Below are 25131 nucleotides of genomic sequence, written 5' to 3' on the forward strand. Positions count from 1 at the left end.
CAAATATACACACATATACACGTTTTTCTAACGATCTATTTTAAATAATAATATTATTAGTAGCTTTTGCTCTGTACGGTTTTATCGCGATAATGTTTTGGATAGTTTCTTGGGAATTACGTTAATGCCCTTTCTTCTTCTTATCTTCTATTTTTTTGTTGTAGGATGGATTTTATTTTAAAGATAATCTTCTTGTTGTTGGCTTTTTAATTAAATTTAGCAACTTGTATCTTACCTATTTGTCTGGTGTTTTTATGGATATAATGAGGTCCCCTTTTTAACATTTATAATTAAAACTTTAAAGTATATATTTGGTTTTTTTTTCATAAATTTGATTAATTAAACTTGTTGTGAAACAAAAAAAATACAAACTCCCAAATAAGAGAAACTAAAGTTGGTGGACAAAAAAAAAGTCCCCTGAAACTAATGTCGGGGGAAGACGAAATTTTCCAGAAACTAAAGACATCACTAATACAAAACAGAAAATTCAAACCAGAATCGATAGAGGACAATGCCGTAAACTAAGAACAGAGAAAAAAGGCATAAATCATAAGAGAAGCAATAGACCAATAAGCACTTGTGACCAAGATTTATCAAAGATGATCGCGGTCAATCCGAAGATAACATATGTCGTATCCTATCATGATAAGAGTTGATCTCTCGAAACCAAGCACCAAAAACTTCATAATCCAGCAAACAAGACATTAAAAAAACTTCGAACATGCTTTCGGATGCGACGAAACGACGCATGCGTCCATTAAAGCCTAGGTAAACCCCTTCAAAATACGATCCTATATATATATAGATATTTGGTTATTATTGCCAATTTAATTTCATCGATATATAAAAACTATTTGCGAAAGAAATATGATTCAAATCATGATTTTTCTTTTCCTGAAAATGAATTATTATCTTAATGAAGCAGATAAGCATCACTAATCATAGTACAACCCTTTTAACATGATTAGTTGATATTGCATACATCTCTCATTAATCATTTTCTTATGGTTGTTTTCTAATGTTAATGATAATGATCACAACTGAAAACTAAATCTGAAAAATATTAATTAAGTATTGTGTATTTGAAAATAGTAATAATCGTAAACTCCTCTTTTCATCCAAATTTTTTTGAAAAAGATACGTAAACTCGTAATGAGTAATATTCACGAATATATAGCATTATATATATATATATATATTTTAATTCAGGGGAATCCTAGACTTATTGAGGGACTCAGACTAATCCTCTGGGGGAGGTGCAGCCTACAGATAGACTCTCTCTCCGGGTATGCAAATGGGCCGAAAGCAAGGGCCCATATCCATGTGGCCAAATGGAGAATATATAGCATTATATTATACTCGTAAAAATGAATACCACCACCAATTATGCCTTTAAACAGAGCGGATATCCAGTTTTTTTAAGATATCCGTATCTGTATCCGTATCCGCATTAACCGCCAATTTAGTATCCGTATCCGGATCCGGAAATTTCGGATATCCGGTATCCAAATATTCGCTAAATATCTGGATATCCGCGAATATCCGGAAATAGTATTTTAAAATCCTAAATTCATTAATATCATACATAAAAAGCTTAAAAAATTCATAAAATAGATAGAAATTGATTATATATATAAAACATTACAAAAAAATAAAAAAAATTATTAAAGTAACAGAAAGTTAAAAAAATTCAAGTGATGTTCTTAAAAAAAAAACATTAATCAACATCCTAAATTTTTCTTAGAAATTTATTTTTATTTTTTGTCATATGATTTATTTATTAACATTGAAAATAAAATAAAAACAATTAAAAAAGTTGGGCTAACAAGTTTTTTTGGGCTTTTAACACTTGAAAAATGGAATCATAAGACTTTTAACTTATAATTTTTTTTTTTTTTTGCCGAATATTTGTTAACCGATCAAAAATTTTGGATTATTCGTATCCGTATCCGTATCCGGGATATTTATCATTTTACTATCCATATCCATATCCGTTTTACCGGATATCCATTTTTTCGGATAAAAAATTGAATACAAATACGGATATCCGCGGATTACGAATATAAATCTTAGGCCTACAACCAATAATACACGACAAACTTATATATCAGTCGTGATGATACTAATTAAACAAACAACTACAACAAAATGCTTTGTTGACAAGTCGTTTCATAGTCACATAGAGTCTAAGCTCTACAAAGTGGAAAGTGGAAACAACGTTTTAAAATTAAATAATCGGATCGTTATCCACTGGTCAAAGACGAAACACCTACACACGATCAACTAGAGACTCTATCCATATATAAAGAATAGTATCTTACATTATTTATTAAGACAAGTCCATATAATTAGAAAATAAAAATAAAAAGTCATATACACTCATAAAAAGATTAGTGTTAAATTTTGTGAATGAATCATGCATTTATATACTCCATAGTCCATATTAGTGTTAAATTTTTTCGACCACGGAAAAAAAAGATTTTAAGTATGTCATAAGAACCCATTGGCCGTAAGGCTTTAGCCGTTAGGACGTCCACTAATCATTTGTATTACGATATTACACTTTAGACTCAGTGGTTTTAAGGCCTTATTTTACATCCACGTTGTCTCGACAGCCAATGCGGATTGGGAGATTGGAACCGACGTATTCGATAGACTCTTTCTTCTTTTCAATAAATAAAATAATCTCACGACTCTATCTAGTCTCTTCCTCTACTCGAAAAAGCCACGCGCATGCGTATTTATACCAACCAAGTACCAACCAATATTGATGCCTTTCTTTAATAAAAAGAGAAAAAGAAAGCAAAACGCTTTCTTTACTATATATATATATATATATATATATATATACCTTTCTTTATTTCCATAAATAAATACATTCTTGAATCTTTGATAATATTCCCCAAAAGAAAGAAAAAGAATATATACTTTCCGCCACACAAAAAAAAAAAACATTTTCTCTTGTTTTCGTTAATTGTTATTTGAATGTGTTTTTTAATAGCCCTTAAGAAAACATTTTTAAAGAAAATAAACGTTTTATTTATTCTTTCTTTATCCAGACAGACACCAACGTCGGCTAAACGTGGGGCTCGTAGATAAACGAACCAATGAGAATTAGACACGTACTAAACCAAAAACGAGGATCAGAATGTTTCTGTGAATGGATAAGTGTTTTTGAGGGATATGATTTTTTTTTTTTGCAAAATGCGTTTCCACTTACGTAAGTAAAAGTCAAAACATATTAAACCAATGAAAAAATTACACGTCAGAATTATCTAACATGGGAAAGGATCTGTGCACGTCTGTATCAAAGCCAAAGCCCACCTTAGAAGTTAGAAGCTTCCCTTTTTTTCTTTTATCATAATAAAGGTCTCATAGCTGTAACATCCAAGTACATTTTCATTTTTGGATAGTTAACAATTTTATGAAACTGACATATTCAAACTCTTTTAAACAAAAATAAATAGTTCTTTTGTATTACACTGTTTTGTGTTTTGTATTTTTGTTACAATTAGCTGTCATTGAGTGTGTAATGTAATACTATGAAATTGAGGTAGAGTTTTTTTTTCCCTCTTGAAATTTGTGTTTTGTTATTTGTAACCACCAAAGCATTGATGTTTTATATAGTTTTGGTGGGACGACAAAAATACTACTCCCTCTGTTCTTGTAAGATTTATGTTCTAGAGTTTTCACATATATTAAGAAACAATCATTGTTAAATTATTTATCAATTATTTTTTTAAATTAAATATTTTTAATAAATTTAAACCAATAATATATGATTACGTCTTGAAATCTACGATTTATTAATATCAATTAATAAAAATAAAAGAAAAACCTAAAAAATTAATCTTTGTGAAACAAACTCAAAACACTAGAACATCAATTTTCTAGGAATAGCTTAGATCGAATTGTACGGTATCAACTACATTGACTACGACATCAAACGTACATATATTATTACATGCTTATACCAACTAGACTACATTTGTATCAAGTATTAAGTCTGGATACTTAAACTAACCTTTTTTCTTTTTGAGTACAGGTTCAAATTTTAAATTAACAAAATTGAAAGGATATTTATACATAACAGTTTTTTGTTACAACCACAAGTAATAAGTAAAAATATTATATTTATTGTCTTCCAATATTGAGCCCTATGAATTTACGTTACTAACACAGTAACACAAATACACAATGTCTGAAAATTACTACTATAATATTTCATACCCGACAAGAAAATTCATGACGTAAAGAATATAACTAGGGACACATAAAGACGAATATACTAGTAATTAGAAATCATACAAAAACTCATCCAATGAGGTTGCTTGGAATAGTTTCATTAAGAAAAAGCAAGACTGAATTTGAGTCAGAAAAAAAAAAAATTTAAACGATAGAGAAAGGATAACCAAAATTTAGAGAAGCACGTGGTTTTAATTTTTAAAACAAATTGAGCTGTTCTTTGAGTAATAATATTATCCAAAGTCAGATCGCTTTCAGACAAATAATACCAGTCCGACATTGACAGCTCGACGAATGTATCCTCATCTTCGGATTTGGTCTGGTCTGACTAATTCTGACTAGCTAAACCGGTTTAACTTTTGAATTTTAGTCTTCATAGCCCATTAGCCCACTTATTTTTCAAGGCCCAAGAACTTCCTGGACTCTTTTTGTCTAATTTTGTTTGCGGCCATTACTTCTAATATATTTCGAATTCGACGTTGAAACTGACTTGACGACTACAAAATAGACAATGACTAAATAGTGTTGACTATATAATACTCCATCCATTTCAATGAAAATGTCGATTTAAAGTTTTGTTTTTGTTTTATAAATAGTGTTGTTTTGTATTTTTAATGTAGAATTTTCAAAATCCAATTTTAACCCTATTTATTTAATGTTATGTAAAAAAGATATTAATTTATTTAGTATATTAGTAAAAGATATATAAGAATTTTTAATAGTATAAGACTTTTAATAATACATTTTGGTTATTTTAATAGTGTATTTCTAATATGTGTGAAAACCGGTATAATGTTATTTTTTGTGAAACGAAGAGAGTACATCATATATCTTAGTGGTTTGTATTAGTAGCATCGATGTAATTTATATAAGGGAAATTGTTAAAAATGCCCTTTTTCAAAAATGCCCATTTTAGATGTCCATTTTCAAAAATGCCCCTTTTTAAATCTGAAATTTTTATAAAGTTTTATTAGGTTTATAAGGTACTTATGGATTGTAACTACTACTTGAAGACTCGATTCAAGTATTTATAAGGTTTTATAAGGTGTTTTTAAAGGTTTTACAAGTTATTTTAGAGGATTTTTAAGGTTTTTCAAAGGTTTTACAAGATATTTTAAAGGTTTTTAAAGGTATTTAAAATGCATTTATAAGGTATTTATAAGATTTTAGATACATAGAAATGTAGTTTGTGTATGTTTTAATAATGTTACATACATATTTGAGTAAATTTTATATTTTTAAGAGCATTTTTTATAAGGTTTTAAAGAAGGGGCATTTTTGAAAGTGGCATTGAAAAATGAGCATTTTTGCAAAAGCCCCTTTATATAAATAAATAAAATTTGGAAATACCAGCAATAAGGGACAATGTAATCACAATCTGCTACATATAATATCATTTGTACAAAAGTCTGTCAAAAACAAAAAAAAAAAAAACTGTATATTTGACCTCTATTAACCTTTAGAAAAACCTCGACAAAACAAAATTTCTTGATCTATATCTAATTCACTTTTTCTTGGCAAATTAAAACACAACAAAAGCATTTACAAAAATACCAAACTACCCCTTTAGACATGGTAAATCATACCGACTTCTAAAGTAGAAGCATTTGGCGAGGTAAGCATGTTTCTCGGACCTCTAGTGTTCCTCCTAAGAAACTCGTAACCAATGTTAATGGCGAGTCTCTTTACTAATCCTGATCCTTGCTTCGCTTTCATATACGCGTTTCCCATTATATAAGCCACGCCTCCCTCACGCGCCTCCGTTAGCTCCATCAACTCCTGTCTAGTTTCCTTCTCTATCTTTGGAGTCTCCGGGACAACAAACCTCACTCTCTTTTTGATCTTACTCTTACTCTTCTTCTTTGGTTTTGGTGATCGGATCTCTGACGTCCCGGGCTTATTAGGGTCGTCAAGATCGCTTTCGTAATGATCCTCGATTCCTTGCATGTATGTAGAACAAGTTCCGACTACCGACATTCTATCATCATCCTCTCCGTTGGTCTCTGCAGCGGTCGCGGTTGCAGCTTCAGTACGGATAAACTCTGCAATGCTACATACAAGATCGCCTTCAAACTCGAAATCGTCTTTGTGGACATCACGGTACCCGAACCTGACAATGCAACGGTAGATTCGGAACTCTTTTGGGCCGATGCGTCCGACTAGAAACCGTTCCTCGGGTCGGACGTGTGGAACTGGGACGGATTTGACACAGAGAAAGACGAGAACCTGGTGGAAGGCAGGGAGGTTGGTGACAAAATGAGAGAATATTGCAGGGACGCCAGAGACGAGTTCAGTGTGGATGAGTCCGAGGCCACGGACACGTGCGATCCCGAGGGTTTGACTGAGGCTGAGGAGCCAGTTGACCGAGACTTTGTTTTGTACATCGTACTCATAGCGCTTGAGGGTTCCGTAATGCCAAGTGCACATCGCAAGAAGGAAACAAAAAGCGAGGGCGATTGGGACCCATGCTCCTTCGAGAAATTTGATTAGGGAAGCTGAGAAGTAGAGAGCTTCGATCGTGCCAAAGAATACAACAAATGCGATTGCCAAGAGGACGCTCTTGTGCCAGCAGAGTACGATCACTAGTGACATTAGGCACGTCGTCACAAGCATAACGGTTATAACCGCCAAACCTAAAGAAACAACATTATAAACGGTTAATTAACAATGGTAGCTAGAGCGGGGTCCAATCATGCTTTAGGTTCGGGTTATTCGCTTATTTGAATTCTTTTCATTTTAACAAAATAGTAACCAAACTAAAGTAAAATGATTTTGAGTTACATACCTGAAGCATTACCCAACCGCTTGGTGTCTCTGAAGCCAATGGTTACAGCTAAACAGAGGATCATCAAGATCCAATTGATCTCAGGGATGTAAATCTGACCGTGAATTTTGGATGACGTATGAACAATCTTCACTTTGGGGAAGCATCCCAATGCAGAGCATTGTTTGATGATAGAGAATGTTCCAGTTATAATGGCTTGACTTCCAACTACAGCAGCAAGTATGGCGATCACAAGAACTGGCCATCTTAGTTTTTCTGGTACAGATACATAAAACCCGATATTGTATTCGCTTTCGATAACATGATGCTGAGAGAGATAAGCTGCTTGTCCCATGTAGGCGAGTATCAAGGACGGGTAAACAAGTGACGTAAAAGCAATCTGCAGCAAGAGTTTGATCGTCATATATAAACTTCCAAGAGTCAAAACTGAAGGAAATTAGAGAAGAGAAGATTTCTAAAAACCTTGATTGAGAGTTGAGAAAAATGTCCTAGATCCGCAAACATTGCTTCGGAACCTGCATAAGAGTAAGAAAGTGAGTAAAGTTTTCTTCTTCTTCTCAGCTCGTAAAGAAAACATTATTTTGTTTTTATTCGTTGAACCTGTAATGCAGAGCAAGATCCCACCAAGAGACATCCAGCCTTTACTTTGAGTTTTCTTGAGGAACTTGTACATGTAATAGGGAGAAAGTGCTTGATAGACATGCGGATTCCAATGGAAAATGTTGTAAACACCGATGGCGCTGATGCACATTAGCCACAATAGAATCACCGGTGCGAACAAGAACCCGACCCTATGTGTACCGTAGTGCTGGAGTGCAAACAACCCTATCAGAATTATACAAGCAGCAGGGAGTTCTATGTCTGCATAAACAAAACAAAAACCAAAGAAAAAGTTTCAGACACAATGACAATAACCTTATTTTGAGCAAAGGTCAACTTTTACAACTGTGAGACTCGTTGAACACGACAGTTGCCGATGTGAAACTCAATAATAAAGTAGAATGTTACACAAAGATCCAAAATTTTGGGTAGATGAGGGAAGAAGATCAACTAATTAGTTTATCCACTTGATGTCCAGAGAAGAATCCAAACTCCTATTCAATAGCGTGGGCCATCAAATTAAGGAACCGAAAGCGATATAGATAATCCCGAAATCTTGATGGCGCCACGATATTTAATTCGTGTTACGTGCAAAACTCTATCAAGCAATCAAATAAACACAACGGGCTCCACAGTTAAGAAAAGAAACCGACGACTTCAGGATGATTCTAGGAACAAGCTTTTGAATAAACTAGACTCAATGTGTGACCAAATCATCCAAGAACTAAACCAAAGTATCCACCACAATCACAATGAAATAGGCCTAGGCTTTAGATTAAGACAGCCTACAAAACTAATCAAGAATAGTGAAAAAAAAAAACTCACACTTGTGATGCTCCTTAGACATTGAAAGCTCAACACCAGATACTGCAGAAAAAACTGTAATAGACAAAACAGTAAAATGAACAAATCAATGATCTTGTAATTGACATGAAACAAAGAACAAGTCAAAGAATCGATATTTTATTTGACATAAACCTGAAATCGCAGGCGTAAGAACACCATCACCAATCACCATACAAGTCCCAATCAAAGCAAGAACAAGCAAAATCTTCTGCAACACTCCATGTTTCTCAAGGGTAGATTTCAAACTCGCTGCAAAACCCGATTGAGGCATCGACGACGACGACCCAATCGAGTCAGTCTTATACTCTATAAGCTGCTCATCAGCCAATTGACAACTCGGTAACGAGTTGACTCGTGCGTGTCGACATAGAAGAGAGTAAAGAGCAAAAGTGCCTCCTTCACCATTATCATCTGCTCTAAGAACTATGAAAACGTATTTAAGAAGAGGGACAAGAGTGATTGTCCAAAAGATGAAAGACAAAACACCAAAGATCTCTTCATTGGACTCAGAGTGATGAATGTCTTCAGCGAATGTGCTTTTGTAGACATATAAAGGAGAAATACTCAAATCTCCATATACAACACCTAAGCTTTGATACGCTAATGTCAACACTGTTCTCCACGATTCCTTCTGTGATCAAATATCAGAAATCGATGATTACGAGGAAAGAGAAGAGAATTTTTCATAAAGGTAACAACTTTATGATCGAATCTGATGATGACTCACCTTGGCAATGTTTTGATAACTTCCAGATTCGATTTCCATGGTGGGTTTTTGTGAAAACTCAGGAATTTGAGAAACCCATGATTCAAATCTGTGTTTATTTTATTTACCACTTGAAAGTGAAGAGTTGGGAAACAGAGAATGGTTTGAGGAAGAAGAAAAAGTTTGAAACTTTAGAATCCGTTTGATGGGTAAATGCGAGAAAATTCGAGAAACTCGTGAAAGGAGCAACACGTAGAGGATATTTGCGTATGGGTTTCTGGATTTGGTCGACAAAGGTGAGATTTTTAAGAAGAAAGAGAGCGACTTTTTTTTTTTTTTTTTTTTTTTTGAGTTAACCAGATTTTGAAGTTGCTTACTTGTGTGAAAAAGAGATTTTGTTTCGGCTTTTGAGGAGATACAAAGAGACGTTTTTTTGTGTTTTTAATTTATAATAATAATTCAGACTTCAGAAACATAATTTAATTTACATATAAGTTTACTGAAACATATTGATTAGTCAAACTTCTTATGTTAAGATTTTTATTTTATTTTTAGTAATTTCTATTTAATACCAAAATTTTTTGTAATTATGAGGAGAGTTAAAATGTGAAAGTGAGAGTGAAAAAGGAAATGAAAAAGTGTGGCGCTTGATAAGTGGGATGTCGATTCATATAATTCAAGCTTTCTATAAAGTGATTATCAAATTACTTCAAAATTATGTTCATATTTGAGGACAAATTCTAAAGCTTTTTTTTTTTGGTAAGAAGGACAAATTCTAAAGCTAGAGAAAAAGGTAAAGGAAAGTAATTATTATTGGCTCTATTTAGTCAAACCCAACTTTACCCTCTCTTTTTTTTACATCCCATCTTTATTCATTTACTTGGCATAATATTGATTGAATTTAATGTTATTAAATTGTGTAATATATGTGGTTTAAAGTGATACTATAATAAACTTAATATATTTGGCAAAAAAAATTGAACCATTGAAAAAAAAAGAACCATTTAACAACCAAATCAATTTTTGAATCATGGATGTTGAAAAGTAATTAAGGATATTACAAAACATTTGTCGAATTCTAATAGCTTGAACCCAACTTTTTTTAACAATAATAAGATAAAGATAAGATCCCTAGATTTTGCAGCATTTTCATGTTTTACATTCAAATGATCTTATTATATACTTTTGCTCTTGTATCTTTTTTTTTTTTTTTTGTTCAATGGTTCAAAATTGTTGGCGACTTGTTTTAACAATTAAACTTATTTTCTTCCGTCTCATTGCTCCATTCAAAACGAAGCAATAGAGCGAATGAAAGAGCATGAAACCTTGAGTTAACATTCAAGCTACTTAATCTCAACAACTATAATTTTTTGTTTAGTTTTATCTTATGATATTATGATATTTCTATAAATGAGAAATGTAAAACCCTTAACCAAACACTCAACCCTTGTAATAATTTAATATACCAAGTTACTAATATTTTGCTCCACGGCATTTATACTTTCGTTTCGTAGCACGAGTTGGTTTTATATAAATCAACTTAATACAATAAGTTATTGAATACTGTTATATTATATTTACCAAACATATAGTATAGGATTATCCAAAACACCCATGCGTTTTCTAATTCTAGCAGCCATCTATTTTTATCAATTATAATATATCTATTTGCTTTTTGGCTTCGGTGGTGGAATGTATAACAAAATAATTCCCTTTAGTAACCACTTTTTGGGTAATGGGTTTACTCAATTTAAGAAAAAAATGAAAATATATTGCCATTTGAGGTTTTATATGGAGAGGGTGATCAAAAGGGTAGACACATATGTGAGGTTATGGGTCCTCTCTTATTTGATCTTTTACATTTGTTCCATTTTCGTGTAACGAAAAATGCCAAAATTAAGCTGACGACATATAAATGTTGCAGAATTATGCGTCTACACAGAGATCCACATATTCGATTATTCGTGGATAATTTGAAGTTCTAGAGAGTTTCTTCAAAAGCAAAGAAAGCCAAAAAAAATAATACAAAATATTACTCCCTCCATTTTAATTTAGTTATTGTTTTATCACTTAAATTTTGTCTCATAATAGTTGTTGTTTAAGATTTTTAATGTATATGTTTTGTAAAAATTTCAGTTTTATCCTCACAGTTTTAATGTTTTGACAAGTAAAATTTTTTGGAAAATATATTGAACAAAGGTAAAGTAGACAATTATATTGTTTTTTTAATTCTTATGCAAAAACTTTAACCGATAAGTAATTTAAAACAGATGGAGTATCATCAAAAATTAATTAGTGAGTAAAGAGAGATATTTGATCCACGCGTGCATGATTATTAAGATCATGACAGAAACCGAGAAGCGTTTATGAAGATTCCGGTTTTCTACAAACCGGTTTCCACGTGGTTCATCTCTGGACACATTCTGAAGCAATTGGAACCCCGGTTAATATGGCGTGCGATATTGGACATACACGTGTGCAAAGAACGTGAAGTGTTCTCCAATTTCTGCAGAATCACAAACAATAATTGTCAATGATTCGATTCTTTCTTATCTCCTCATAGGTCGTATCTGAAGACACCAAAATTGTCCCTTCAGGACCGGCCCAAACTATTTGAGTGCCTAAAGCAAAAAAAATTTTGGTCCATTAACAAAAGCTGTTATAAAAAAAAAAATACAAATTTCAACATGTATGGGATTCGAAACCATGACCTGTACAACAAAAGACTTCAATCTAACCACTAGACCACAGTAACATTTTAAAAATTGATGCCCTTAAAACTACTTATAATTATTTGATGCCTAAAGCCCTTGCTTCATGGGCTTTACCTATGGACCGGCCCTGTGTCCCTTTGTATGAATTTGTAAGTAAACTATGGCTATGACCGGTAAAATGTTAGAAGAAAAAAGAAAAAAATAATCAGAAGAAAACAGAAGAAAATAAAAGTATAAACTGGAGGAATTTTGTATACCATGTATTTTATAATTGAGAAGTTTCTTCATTTTACGTCACTTTTTGGAAGAACTGAGAAGAAAAGTAAATCTTCTCTTTTCTACTTGATTGGTTTATTTTTAGTAGAATACAGAAGAATTATTTGTTTATCCTTTATTTTTCTTCTATAATGTATAACCAGTCACACTCTATATATATATGGTTGAAAAATAGTTTAAAACTTTAAATAGAGTTATTTATATCTAAAGTCCCCAAAATTCGATTCTTTCTTATCTCCTCACTCATAGGTCATAATATCTGAAGACACCAAAATTGTCCATTACATGAATTTCTAAATAACCTATATGGTTGAAAAATTGTTAAAATAGAGTTACTAATCTATTTTTAAAGAGTTATAATACTGCATGTGATTCATTATGTTGAGACCCGGTCCATGGTATTGATCATAAGATAAACTATTTATGTGTTTCGATTCTTGATTAAAATATTACAAAAAAAAAACAAATATAATGGGATAAAACTATTTGAAGATTGTTCAAATTATAAGAGAGTTTCCTACTTTTGTTAGGTAATGGTTCTTTTGTCGCTGCATCCCCGGGTTTGCGTCATTACAGCATATTACGACTATGATTAATACGTTAACGTCTACTATTATTTTGCTCTTTAATTAGTTATATATATATATATATATTGACTTTACTTAGCCACCGATGGCGTCATTGTTTGGTGGAACTCTATATTTTTTAACTTGTTTTTTTACATAATAATTAATATAAATTTTTCGGTATAAACATGTTCTTTTTTATTTGTTGTTTGAAGGGTTACTTTTCTACGATAATCAGAATTATTTCTAACCTACTTTCTTTGTTTTTTCCTGCTAGCACGAGTCAGACCCTAAAGCATTTTATCAACACTCCCTTTGAATTTTCAGTTTAGAAGACGTGGGAGGTGGGAAGCATTTAATTAGAGCCACGAAAATGATCCCACTCCCACATCTAATAATAAGGCTTTAAATAATAATATTGCAATCCTCGAAGCCGACAAATCTTATTAGGAAATTACATCCGACAACATCTTCTCTATTTTATTTGAAAGGTAAATATATAGAAAAAAAATAGCAAACAAAATTTGTTTCGCTATTAAATTGTATATTAAAATATTGTATAGACCCATTGTTTTAAATATTGTAAAATATATATGATAAAATATCATATCTATAATCCCATCTTCAAAATATAAAGCTATAAAATCAACACATACGTTATATTTCAAAGTCTTTGATACTATAGCATAAATATTTCAGTTTAGTTTAAATATATACAACTTGAATTAAAAAGTGTACATAAAGTTGGTTTAATTATTTTAATTCTCAATTCATACATAGACCGGATTAACTATTTTTCAAGATATACTAATTTAGTTCTTAATATAATATAGTACTATAATTTTTCCTAATTTAAATCGTAAATATACCATGATTTTAAATTTAATAAAATCTTAATAATTGTTTATATCCGCGCATGGCTGGGCTGAATCAACCATCTTGTGTACACAAACACTATTAAATGTTCACCTAATAAACCATATACTATAATTAGTTTTTCTTCGCCTTAATTAAGAACTCTACTTATAATATGCTGCTTAAAGGTTTTGGTTTTGTTTGTTAAACTTAAAAATATACTGCTTAAAGGTTCAAGTATATTTTTAAATGCTGCTTAAAGGTTCAAGTGGCTTTCCAAATCTTACGGTGATGTAGAATTGGAGTTGGTGTGGCTACCAGTGGTGGCTTTCTTCCGTCTCCTTGAGTTTGCATCTCTTGTATATCTAGTCTTGATAATTGGTTTCAAGCCCTGATGTTGTTTGTGTCTTGCCGTTGACGTTGTTGTGTAGTTGAGGCCTTTGCGTTGCTGAGCGTTTTAGCTATGTTTTCTTTAGTTTTGTGCTCTAGAGGAGCTAGTAAGACTAATGGCGTTTGGTGTAGTTTTGAGTAGTTAAATCTTGCTCTGTGCTAGCCGACTTTTAGAGGAACTTGGTAGATTGAGTTTGCACCGCTCGCATAATTTGGTTTGTGAGGTTTCTTTTTGTGATAGCTCATGGAATTGTTCAATGAGTCGCTCTCACATGACATGGGAGAAGTATGTGATGGAGGGCTTTGCGGAGTTTACCGTTGACGGCTCATTATTGGGCCTCCAGTGAAAGGCTTCTAGTGCTAGGAGTTTTGGTAATTTCGGCTTCTTCGTCTTTACTCTCGCACTCTCAGCTCGAACAAAGGATTTGGTAAAAAACAACGACATCGTCATTACTTCGTCTAACTCCATTAGCCTTTGTGTTTATATTGAGTGGATAGACTAAAATTTGTTTTTTTATGATTTATGCTTCTATGTTTTTATTTTTTTTGCCATATAACCATTTGTATAGGTTTATAACCTAAATCGTTTTTTATTTTATAAAATATTTACATTTTTAGAAAAAAAAAAAAAAGGTTCAAGTGGCAATCCAACTCTTTCACTTAGGAATGGAGAGCGACAGAAAATCAAATATAATTGATGATTAATTGGTATTGTGATGTCATGATCGATGTGAAGTTGTGAACACACGTGTATAACGATAGTCAACGTCTTGTTAAAACGCCTACGTCGACAATACCAGTGGACACGTGTTCGAGTTCTGTTGGATAACCTACTGTTTTGGACGGTTGATGATGTAAGCCCAAAATGTTTTTTTTCTAAGGCCCATGAAAACAGTTTTGCCTCTTTTTTTTTTTTTTTGTCATCTGTAATTAAATAATACTCAAAAGAGCCATTCTTGTGGAATGTTGTTTACATAAGTGATATGAAACGGTTCCGTACGAATTTTTCGTGCCAGATTATCCGCTTTTGCATTTGCACAACGAGAAATTAAAGATAAAGAGAAAATAAAAATTAGAAAGTTTTGCCTCTTTTTCTTTGCTATTTTTGGAATGCAAAACACTAAAATTAGTCTTAACAATAATCTTTTCTGCAATTTAGAGTTTATTTTTTAACACGAATTTACAATTTGTAATTTATATTTTACACAAAATGTTTGTAAGAATTTTTTTTTATTTTCAAAATTCAAACATATACATATATGTATTATAGATTTATATGAAAATTGTTCAAGGCAAATAAACAGAGATGGATAGTAATTACTAGTTGCATCTCAGTGCAGTCACAGACCATTGTTGAGCAACGAAGAAACATTACATTATAAAAACTGAAACTTTTTATTCATCAACATCATCATGATTCATCTCTACGCGAAATTTTTCATAAGTAAACGATTTCTCTTCTCTTTCTAGTTGGCTTTCGAATCAATCACCTTCTTAGCAAAAGAGGGTAAGCAGAAAGCGGCAGAGTGAATCTGCAATGAAAAAGATCGAATCGATTTAACGATGATTCACATACATTTTGAAAAACAAGCGTAAAATGGTTACTATTTTGTACCTCAGCGTTGTAAAACTTCAAGGGTCCATGTGATTTGCTAGAGCTTTCATCAGCATCTATTGGATTCACTGGCTTCTTGAAATCGACATGTGGTCCTTCAGTTGAACAAAGCATGAATCCAATGACTCCGCTGCAAATGAATCGCATACGAATTCAAATTCTTGAAATCAACGCAAAAAGAAAGCAAAATGTTTTCAAGATCCATTCAAAGACCTCGGGTAAGTTGGAACGCTGGTCCAAGCGTAGTTAACAGATCCTTTAAAGATCTCACGGCAATTCGAAACAATGTCTTCGATGATGTCCATGTGAAGCCACAAGCTTTCTGCTTGTGTGCACACAACTCCACCAGGACGAAGAGCTCTATTCACTGACTCAAAGAAAGGTTTCTCAAATAGCTCTTTGGCTGGACCAATCGGGTCCGATGAATCAACAATAACTGCATCATAAGTTCCTTCAGCAGCATTTTTCAAGAAAGCAACACCTGCAAAATGGCAACAACATTGTTTATAAAAACTGTTCTCAAAAGAGAGAGATGCAAGCAGAGCACTGTGTACCATCGCCAATGATGAGGTTGACACGAGGATCCTCATATCCAACTGCTACATTAGGGAAATACTGCTTAGCCACCTGAAGAAAGATCCCATAAAGTTGAAGGAAACATATTAAACTTAAGTAAAGTTCATCTCAATGTACTTGCAAGATGCAGAACAGATGAAAGGAATGTGACAACTCACATCAACCACCATTTTATCAATTTCACAAATGTCAATCTGCTCAACAGAACTATGACGTGCCACTTCCCGTAAGACTCCTCCATCTCCTCCTCCAATAACTAAGACCTGAAGTAGAATAAGAAGAAACAATTCCACCCACTTGGTTAAAGTTATATACATCCAATAGCAACATAAAATGCAGGCAGCATTTTAAGCTCCTCAACCACAAACCAAAAGCAGGAGAAAGTTGCAAACACTTCAATCATAGACCTCTCTCAAACACACACCCAATAATACCTTAAAGTATCATCATTTTGATGTATTCTAGCTCAAACAAGTTCTATGAACTATGTGAAATCTCACCTTTCATTGAGTTAAAAGCAAGAGACTTTGATTATCAAAGCTACCTTAACAATACACTCCATCACAAAGGGTGTACACACACACACACACAAAAAAAAGAGTTTGGTTGATAAAGAGATTAAGATTGTTCAAAAAGGATTTACCTTTTTGGGGTTAGAGATAGAGCACAAGGGAAGGTGAGTGATCATTTCTTGATACGCACATTCATCTCTCTCAGTGAGTTGAATCACTCCATCCAAAACCAAAACCTTTCCATATGTTGCAGACTAAGAGAAATACACAAAGTTGAAAACTTTATACAAGTGAACCAAACTTGGAGACTATGAGACTTTAAACTAACCAACAAGAAACTGTCTTTGTTACCTGGAAAACAATAACATCTTGATAATCTGATTTTCCTTGGAAGAGAATCTTCTCTACTTTCAGAGAATGCGCTTCTCCTACAATAACCTAAAATTAGACCTCAATTGGTAAAAACAGAGGAATAGAGTTAAAGTGAAAACAATGGAGAATCAGATTCTCAAAACCTGGCCACATAGGACTGATCTCAGAGAACCATCCAGGAATAACAGAGGACATACAAGAAGGCTCCTTTATTTCTCCTCCACCGTTCTCTGTTTCCATGGCGGCGCCGTTATTGTCCTCCTCTGCTTCTCTAGGTCTCTTCACGGGTAAATCAGTAACGGAAGCTTCTTGTGTTGAAGACATGGATGCTAAGAGAGACAGTGAGTGAGAGATTAGGGTTTTAGTGTGTGTCTCTATCTCTGTGGGCTTTGTTGTCTTGTGAGAGTTGTTGATGATGATATAAGAGGAGGGGCCAACAAATATCTGCCGTACGATTTCGACTGTTATAAAATCATTTTCAAATAATAATAAATTTATTATTAAATTCATTACGCGAATAAGGAAATTTTCATTATTTTGTTATGATGATATCTCTGAATAATTGAAATCAATCATGACAGCTTTTTTTTTTTTTTTTTGAGCATGCATAGTTTCATAAACGGTCCAATTAATAATAAAACTTTTGGATTCTGTTTAGTGTATACGTTTTTTTTTTTTTTTTTTTTATAAAAATCAATATCAGAGGTATTCAAATAATTTGAAAAGTTGATTTTGTTGTTATTTGTTAATGTAAACGAATAAATTGCAAACGCAAAATAAGATTTTATAAACGCGTTATGAAGAAGCGTTCTTTTACAATCGTTTCATATCACTTATGTAAACAACGGAATGGTTTATTTGAAATCTAATTAATTTCGGATGAAAAAAAAAAAAAGTGCTCTACGTGTGGAATGTCTGTGTCAGTGTATACCAAAAAGATGTGTCACCTTGTGAAGCACCTATTTCGAGAAATGTAAAGTCACTTTTTGGTTGATGGAGGAGAAATGTTGTGCTGTAAATAGAAAAATCTTTCTATAATTTTTTTTTAGAATTTGAATTATATTGCATGTAAAATTTTTTAGAAAATAGTCAAAGATAAACATTTTTCATTAGGATGAATTGCATGAATAACCTATTTCACTAATATAATTAAGTTTATAGCACCATAACTATTAAAATAAAGAAAGTAACGCAAAAGCCTGGTGTAAAGACCAATTTGGATTTCTGAAGAGATCATGTGGAAATAGAGAAAAAACTGAGAAAGTGACGTGTGTGCGAGATAGGAGTCAAAGAAGAGAGAGAGTAATGATGACATGGCCAAAATCAACAATATCCCAAATAATTTTGTATGCTGAATTAGTTTCGTTCAAGTAATTTTTCTAAATCTTGCAATAACTTAAAAAAAAACTAGATTTATTTTCTATGCATAACATGATTTGAATTTGGAAAAACAGCTATGTATTTCTTATAGAACTGAATAGTGTGTGAAACTAAAATCATTTTATACTATATCACCAATAACATAAATAGACTTGATAAATAGAATGAAATAAGGGAAATGATAAGAATAGATGTGAATGTGATGGATTCAAGAAAATGAAAACTAGATTGAGAGGATGTGTGATTGTGAGGGTCGAGGATGGAGAAGAGAAAACATAATTGAGTCTCAAATCTTGGGAAGTTTTCCACTTGAATCTTGGAGGAAAATAAACTATATAATATAGACTTTAATTAAATAAAATAGTAATAGGTTTAAGTTGTCCAACAATGGATTGGAATCTATATGTCCAAGTTACAAAATCAAAATTTCGTCAGTACCACTTTCATTAAAAGCCTCATACCATCCATACGACAAGGCCACCACATAAACAACAAATACGGCGGTGGTGAACGAGTTTAGGAGGTTGTGAGAGCTAAATCTGTTTTTATAAGTGGCTATTATGCTTGCTGAGAACCCTATAAACAAAGATATATGAGAAAATACAAACAAGAAACTCAAATGGGAAATCATAGACAAGCAATCGAGAATTGTTTGTTGAAGACGAATCTCGAAGAGAACTCCACGTTTAAGAAATCGTTGGAGAAAAAACTCACATCGAGTGGGTCGATGTCTATGTTCATTAACATTCAGTTTTGAAATATCAATTTGGGCCAAATCTTTCAAATTTTTAAGTTCTACGTTGAGTTGCAGAGAATAATAAGAAAGAAAAAAAAAAAGACAGTGAAAAAGATAGGTGGACTAAGAGTATTTCAGGATAGGGCTGGGCAAAATATCCGTTAGATTCGCTTCGATCCGTTATTCGATTCGATTCGATTTGAAAAATCCGGATATCCGTAACTTTTCGAAGCAAATCAAATATTAGAAATAGATATTCGTAAAAATCGGAGCAAATATCAAATACTATAATTCAAATTAGCGGATATCCGATTCCCTTCGGAATACATACATATATATATATATATTATTACATACATAAATTTATAATTTTATTATTCTTGTAAACGTTTTATAATTTTCAATCTCTGAATTAATTATTGAACTACTAGTTTGAACAATTAAAGGAGAAATATATATATATATATATATTTTTGATAATTGTTAATAAACTGAGGATTTAACCCGTATTAAAGCGTTATGTTAATGATATTTATAAATATTGATTCAAATTCGTCGACCATATAAATCCGTTCCGAATATAACCCATTATGTAGTTTCTTAACCCGTCCCGTGATTTATTTTTATTTTAAAATTTAATGATTATTTATTATATATAAAAGTTTACAAATCATATCATTCTCTAAGACATTTATATTTTAATAAACTGAAGATTTAATCTGTATTAAAGCGGCATTTTAATGATATTTTAAAATTTTATAAATATTGATTCAAACTCGTCCACCATATAATTTTGTTCCGAAATATAACCCATCCCGTGACTTGTTTTCTAAAAGTAGAAATTTTTAAAATTTAACGGTTATTTATTATATATAAAAGTTTACAAATTGTATCATTTTTAAGATATTTATATTTTATAGTTTATAATTGTTATTAAGTAACATTATACCACAAGACAATTTTTGGTTTTATACAATCTTTTCTAAATGAGACTGATTTAATATATTTAATACTGATGGTATTAAAAAAATTAAGGATTTAATCCGTATTGAAGCGGCGAATTAATAATATTTTAATCTTTTTATTGTTGTTGATTCAAAAACCCGTCCCGCCAAACCCGTCCGGCCAAGAACTCATTTATTTTATTAATGTTGATCTTACTTATGATATGATTCTGAATCATTGTATAAATATTTTAATCGATGTTGAACGTTGAACACATATTTTCGTCAATTGGATAATATATGTCCGTTTTTAAAATTTCGAATCACAGTATATGCAGAAAAAAATTGACTTTTTTTTTTACATTATGTATTATATGATGATTCAAAACAGTTAAAAATAAATCAAACAAAGATGATAGGAGAATCATAATTTATATCTTAATCAAATCTTCTAAATATCTAAATTATGAAATATGGAATGTCCGGTGTATGAGTTGGGTTAAATATAACCCGACCCAACAAACTTTTTATGACCAAAATTTATAAACGGGTCGGGTATCCAAAGTATCCGAGAACAATTTTACCCACCCGACTCAAAAGTGACTGCAAAGATACTAGTATAGATTACTAATGTTCAAAGTAGCTAGACGCTAAGTAAACATTGGGCGACGACTAAATCGTCTAGGCAATTAAATAGTCAGAGATATTCTATGAAAATATAATTAAAACTAAATTAATCGGGCGTTTAAGCCAATTGATGCATAGGCGAGTTGATCAAATATCTAAGCTAAAACAATCGTTGAACCAAAATGGAGAGTATGGATGATTGTAACACCGGTTTCAGTAATATGGAGATGTTTAAAAGAATTGATTTGACCACCTATGTCACCAAAGTGCAATTATCTTTTCAGTCAACTGTCCTAAGAGAACTCCATAGTTAACCGTGCTTTGGCTGCAGTAGTTTCAGGATGGGTGACTTTCCGGAAAGTGATTGTCGGAACTGTGTGAGTGAGGACAAAATACATGGAAAGATCATGTGGTGATTTTTAAGGTCGGTAAACATGTTTTTAAAGCCTCCCCGACATAGCGGACTGGCCGTTAGACACAGGTGGGCCCACGGGCCGAGAAATGACATAGGGCCCATTAAGGGAGGTGGCGGTCGAGGCGTTATAAGTGGTATCAGAGCCGAACCCAAAATAGTGTAGAGTCAAGAGGGCTCACACCATCGGGGGTGATGGTCTTGGTACGAAACGAAGACGTTGCAATCTGTAAGTGCGGGTGAATTATAACATCCCGGTTTCAGAAATATGGTGGTACATGCGGAGAGGTTTAAAAGAATTGATTTGGTCACCTATGTCATCAAAGTGTACTTATCTTTTCGGTCAACTATCCTGAGAGAACTCCACAGTTAATCGTGCTTGAGCTGTACCAGTTTCAGGATGGGTGACCTTCCGGGAAGTGATTGTCAGAACTGGGTGAGTGAGGACAAAACACAGAAAAAGATCATGTGATGATTTGTAGGGTCGACAACAAGTCTTTAAAGCTTCCCAAACGTCGAAAGATGGTGAGCCCACATACCGAAAGAGGACGTGGAGTCCATTAAGAGAGATAGCGGTCGGGGCATTATAATGATGGTTTGGTTGTAACGATTTTGGTAACATATACTATACCATTTCATTATCTAAATTATGACTTTTTGTCCAACTTTTTTTTATTTTCGTTAAATCCTTTTTTGTTTTTGTCACCTAACTTTTTCTTGTTTTTAAAAGAAATCTGATTTACTCTTTTTGTATTAATTATATTAATATGAAAGTAATAACAATAAATATATAGATTGATAAATATTATAAATTAACTTATGTAATTTTTTTCCTTTTAAGAAGACAACCTAAATAATAAGATAACTCATATTATTGTCTTATTCGCCTTTGGTCTTTGTGTCCTTTAATTTCCTCAATTTCTGGCCTTTGAATCTCTTAAAGGTATAATATATAGATTAGATTACTACTTATCACTAAAATGAAAAGATTATCGTTTTACACTCAATCACATGCGTCCACGTAGGAATGGAACAGATACGCTATCCGAAATTCAACAAAAACCCTAATGGGTCAAAGCACCTCTCTTTTACTATATAAACAATCCTCATGCCAACAAAACAAACACACATAACAAAGATATTAACATGAAGAAAGGTGGAACATCGAGGAAAAAATCATTCAATAAGAGGAAGCCAGGGTTGATGAAGAAACTCACCGAGCCGGTGACTCCCTACGAAGCCAAAGCATGTGCGGTAGTCTATAGTCCGTACAACTCAAACCCCGAGGCTTGTCCATCAAGAGAAGGTGTTGAAGAAGTATCGTCGGAGGAGTTTATGGAGGTTTCGAGGAATGACCATACCAAAAGTATGATGGATCAAGAGGCTTTTTTGCGTCAGAGAATCGAAAAAGAACAAATGGAATTGCAAAAATTGCGTGATGAGAATCGAGATTTGAAAGCTCGGCAAATTATGTGGGGTGTTCTCGAAGGAAATATTGATGTGCATCAACTCGGTGAAAAAGATCGTCAAGATTTGAGTTTTGTTATTGATAACTATCTCAATAGCATTACTAGCAGGATTGAGGACCTTAAAAAGAATGGTGAGTCTTCTTCTTCTTTATTCCTTCCATAGATGGCAGCCACCACCAATCCAAAACTAATCGTCTCGCTACCATCACTACCACCGATGCTGATGCTTGTGCTCCTAACACCACCAATAATCCTTAGTCCGAAGGGAAGGGGATTTTTATCTGATTGAAGAATTTAATCATTTGCATTTCCTATTGTCTTTCATTTTAAAAAATTTCAAAGTGATGTTTCTTTTGTTTTCTGGTTTTTGTAATAATTAAAGGTTTTTCCTTTAAATCTGTTATGTTATTTTTCATTACTAGCCTATTAGGTAATGAATTTGCGTGGAAAATATTCGCCAATCACATCAAGTTCAAAAATCTAGAGTTAATTTCCAATACAACACCCAAGTAATTAAGAGGATTATGATGAGTGTTGTTGGGTTATTTCACTCTCCACCTTATTTGCCTCCGTAAGAACCATTCAGTAACTTTGAATCCAAAAAAAAAAATTAACTACAGTTCCGAGAATATTATGATCAAATATCATGGAACAAAGATTATTCTTAATCAAAACATATCAAATCCAATAAAAGAGGATTGGAGGATTTTACCAATGAAAGATGATTTTGTTAAAAGTTTCGTACAATCCTTTAACAAATCTTTAGCCACCAATTTTTTTTTAAAAACCTTTGAGCTGAAATAGAGAAAGGGACTGAATGATGAGAAGGTTTTACAATCTTGGAATCTTCTTCAACTTTGAGATCAATGGGGCAGAGGAACTTAAAACATTTAACGCAAACAAGGAGATCAAATTCTTGATATACATTTGAATAAGAAAACAGATGATGAACAAAAACTCACCATCTTTATGAAAGCTCCTGCATTTGAATCTAGAATCAAACAAGAACCTAAGTCATCTAAAGAAACCCCAATTATTTGGCCAAAAATTCAGCCAAAAAATTCCAACCATCTAATGTAGATACAAGGAAAAGAAAGAGAACTCATAAGATAATTTCTGACTCTCTTTGTCTCTTACCTGATGACGACATGTGTCAAGAGAACTAGAACTTTGTTTGTGTATAAATAAGAGTCTCAGTCTCATGTAATCGTTAAGAGAGAATCAATAATTAAAAGAAAGAAATTTCTTCTTCATTATGAGTGTGACTGTCAAACTCACGTTAAGGAATTACATCTTATGGAAATCTCAGTTTGAGTAGTTCCTCACCGGTCATGGCTTGCTTGGATTCGTCAATGGTGCTCTAAAACCACCAGATCCGGTCCTCGCTGTTCCTAACGTTGCAGGTCACACCACTGACAATGAAACTCCAAATCTTGCTTACACCGCATGGCTCAAGTCGGATCGAGTCGTCAGGTTTTGCCACACTATGTACCAACTCATGTTGTCGATTTTTTTTTTTTTACTGATGTTGTAGGAGTTTGAACTATATTAATAACTAATAAGCAAATGATACCTGATTTTTTAAACAAAAACTGATGAACAATCCCAAAACCCAAATTTTCAAAAGGTGGCCTAAATTGAACATTTTTAATCAAACAAAAAATACATAATATAAGGGAAATAATTTCATATAGGTGGAGAAATATGAATCATGGAAAAAACAATCAATGAATGAGAAAAGGTTCACATCTTACATCTACGAACACATTGAAGTAATTATCAAATCTTTGATTGTGAACAATACATACATATAACACACATATATATATATATATAAATGGATCACCTTAGTCAAAAGATATGAATTCTAGATAAATGTAAAAGAGCTTAAGAAATTGAGACAGAAGTTATCGAGATCAATCGTCAAACAAAAGTGACGATTTTCCTCTCTTTTGTTTGTTAGATAAGCAAGGCAAAAGAGTATTTATGTTAGCTAATATTACTATCAAGCTGTGATGGTATATATTTTTTTTATTTATTTGTACAAATTTTATAGGCTAAAATAACATTTTAAGTGTAGTAGTATTTCAGTTTTTATTTTACTTAAATGCACACTTTTTTTAACAGCACTTAAATGTACATTTTATCTTTATGATAAGAAAGAACCACTCATAGTTCCCATAATATATTGCAAATCTGACTGTTTAATAAATAAATGATGTATGAATTTGATTAGTCCCTTTTTAAAAGTACACTTACATAAATTGACTAATAATACTTATTAAAATCTTTTTACACTCTAATCCCCATAAACATATTCTAATATTATGAATATAGTCATTTAAAAATACATTTTTGATTAAAAATCATATTATATATTTTATCAATAATATATATGTAATGGTCATATAATTTTGTTACTAATGTGTAAAAGTCGCTATGCACTAACTAAACATTTGGCGTTGACTAAATCGTCTAGGCAATTAGCTAGTCACAAAAAACATT

At 32.4% G+C, this 25131-nt stretch overlaps 2 protein-coding genes and 1 pseudogene across 2 annotated transcripts; 1 reads left to right on the forward strand and 2 right to left on the reverse strand.

Annotated features, from left to right (window-relative positions):
• Nucleotides 1-5664: 5664 nt before the first annotated feature.
• Nucleotides 5665-9627, reverse strand: LOC9324828 (potassium transporter 6). The gene is made up of 7 exons (XM_002888719.2): nucleotides 9204-9627; nucleotides 8609-9107; nucleotides 8456-8509; nucleotides 7631-7891; nucleotides 7493-7545; nucleotides 7031-7409; nucleotides 5665-6878 (listed from the first exon to the last, which is right to left on the reverse strand). Exons 1-7 carry the CDS (start codon nucleotides 9240-9242, stop codon nucleotides 5812-5814), a joined length of 2352 nt encoding a protein of 783 aa, XP_002888765.1. The 5' UTR covers nucleotides 9243-9627; the 3' UTR covers nucleotides 5665-5811.
• A 5589-nt stretch (nucleotides 9628-15216) lies between these two features.
• LOC9324830 (spermidine synthase 2) lies at nucleotides 15217-17651 on the reverse strand. Its single transcript, XM_021009949.1, has 8 exons — nucleotides 17202-17651; nucleotides 17038-17114; nucleotides 16818-16940; nucleotides 16333-16437; nucleotides 16153-16225; nucleotides 15812-16079; nucleotides 15599-15728; nucleotides 15217-15515 (listed from the first exon to the last, which is right to left on the reverse strand). Exons 1-8 carry the CDS (start codon nucleotides 17566-17568, stop codon nucleotides 15450-15452), a joined length of 1209 nt encoding a protein of 402 aa, XP_020865608.1. The 5' UTR covers nucleotides 17569-17651; the 3' UTR covers nucleotides 15217-15449.
• Nucleotides 17652-22272: 4621 nt separating this feature from the next.
• On the forward strand, nucleotides 22273-23090 carry LOC9324831 (annotated as a pseudogene).
• The last annotated feature ends 2041 nt before the right edge of the window (nucleotides 23091-25131 follow it).

The sequence above is a fragment of the Arabidopsis lyrata genome, assembly GCF_000004255.2.
Source record: "Arabidopsis lyrata subsp. lyrata unplaced genomic scaffold ARALYscaffold_2, whole genome shotgun sequence".
Classification (NCBI taxonomy): domain Eukaryota; kingdom Viridiplantae; phylum Streptophyta; class Magnoliopsida; order Brassicales; family Brassicaceae; genus Arabidopsis; species Arabidopsis lyrata.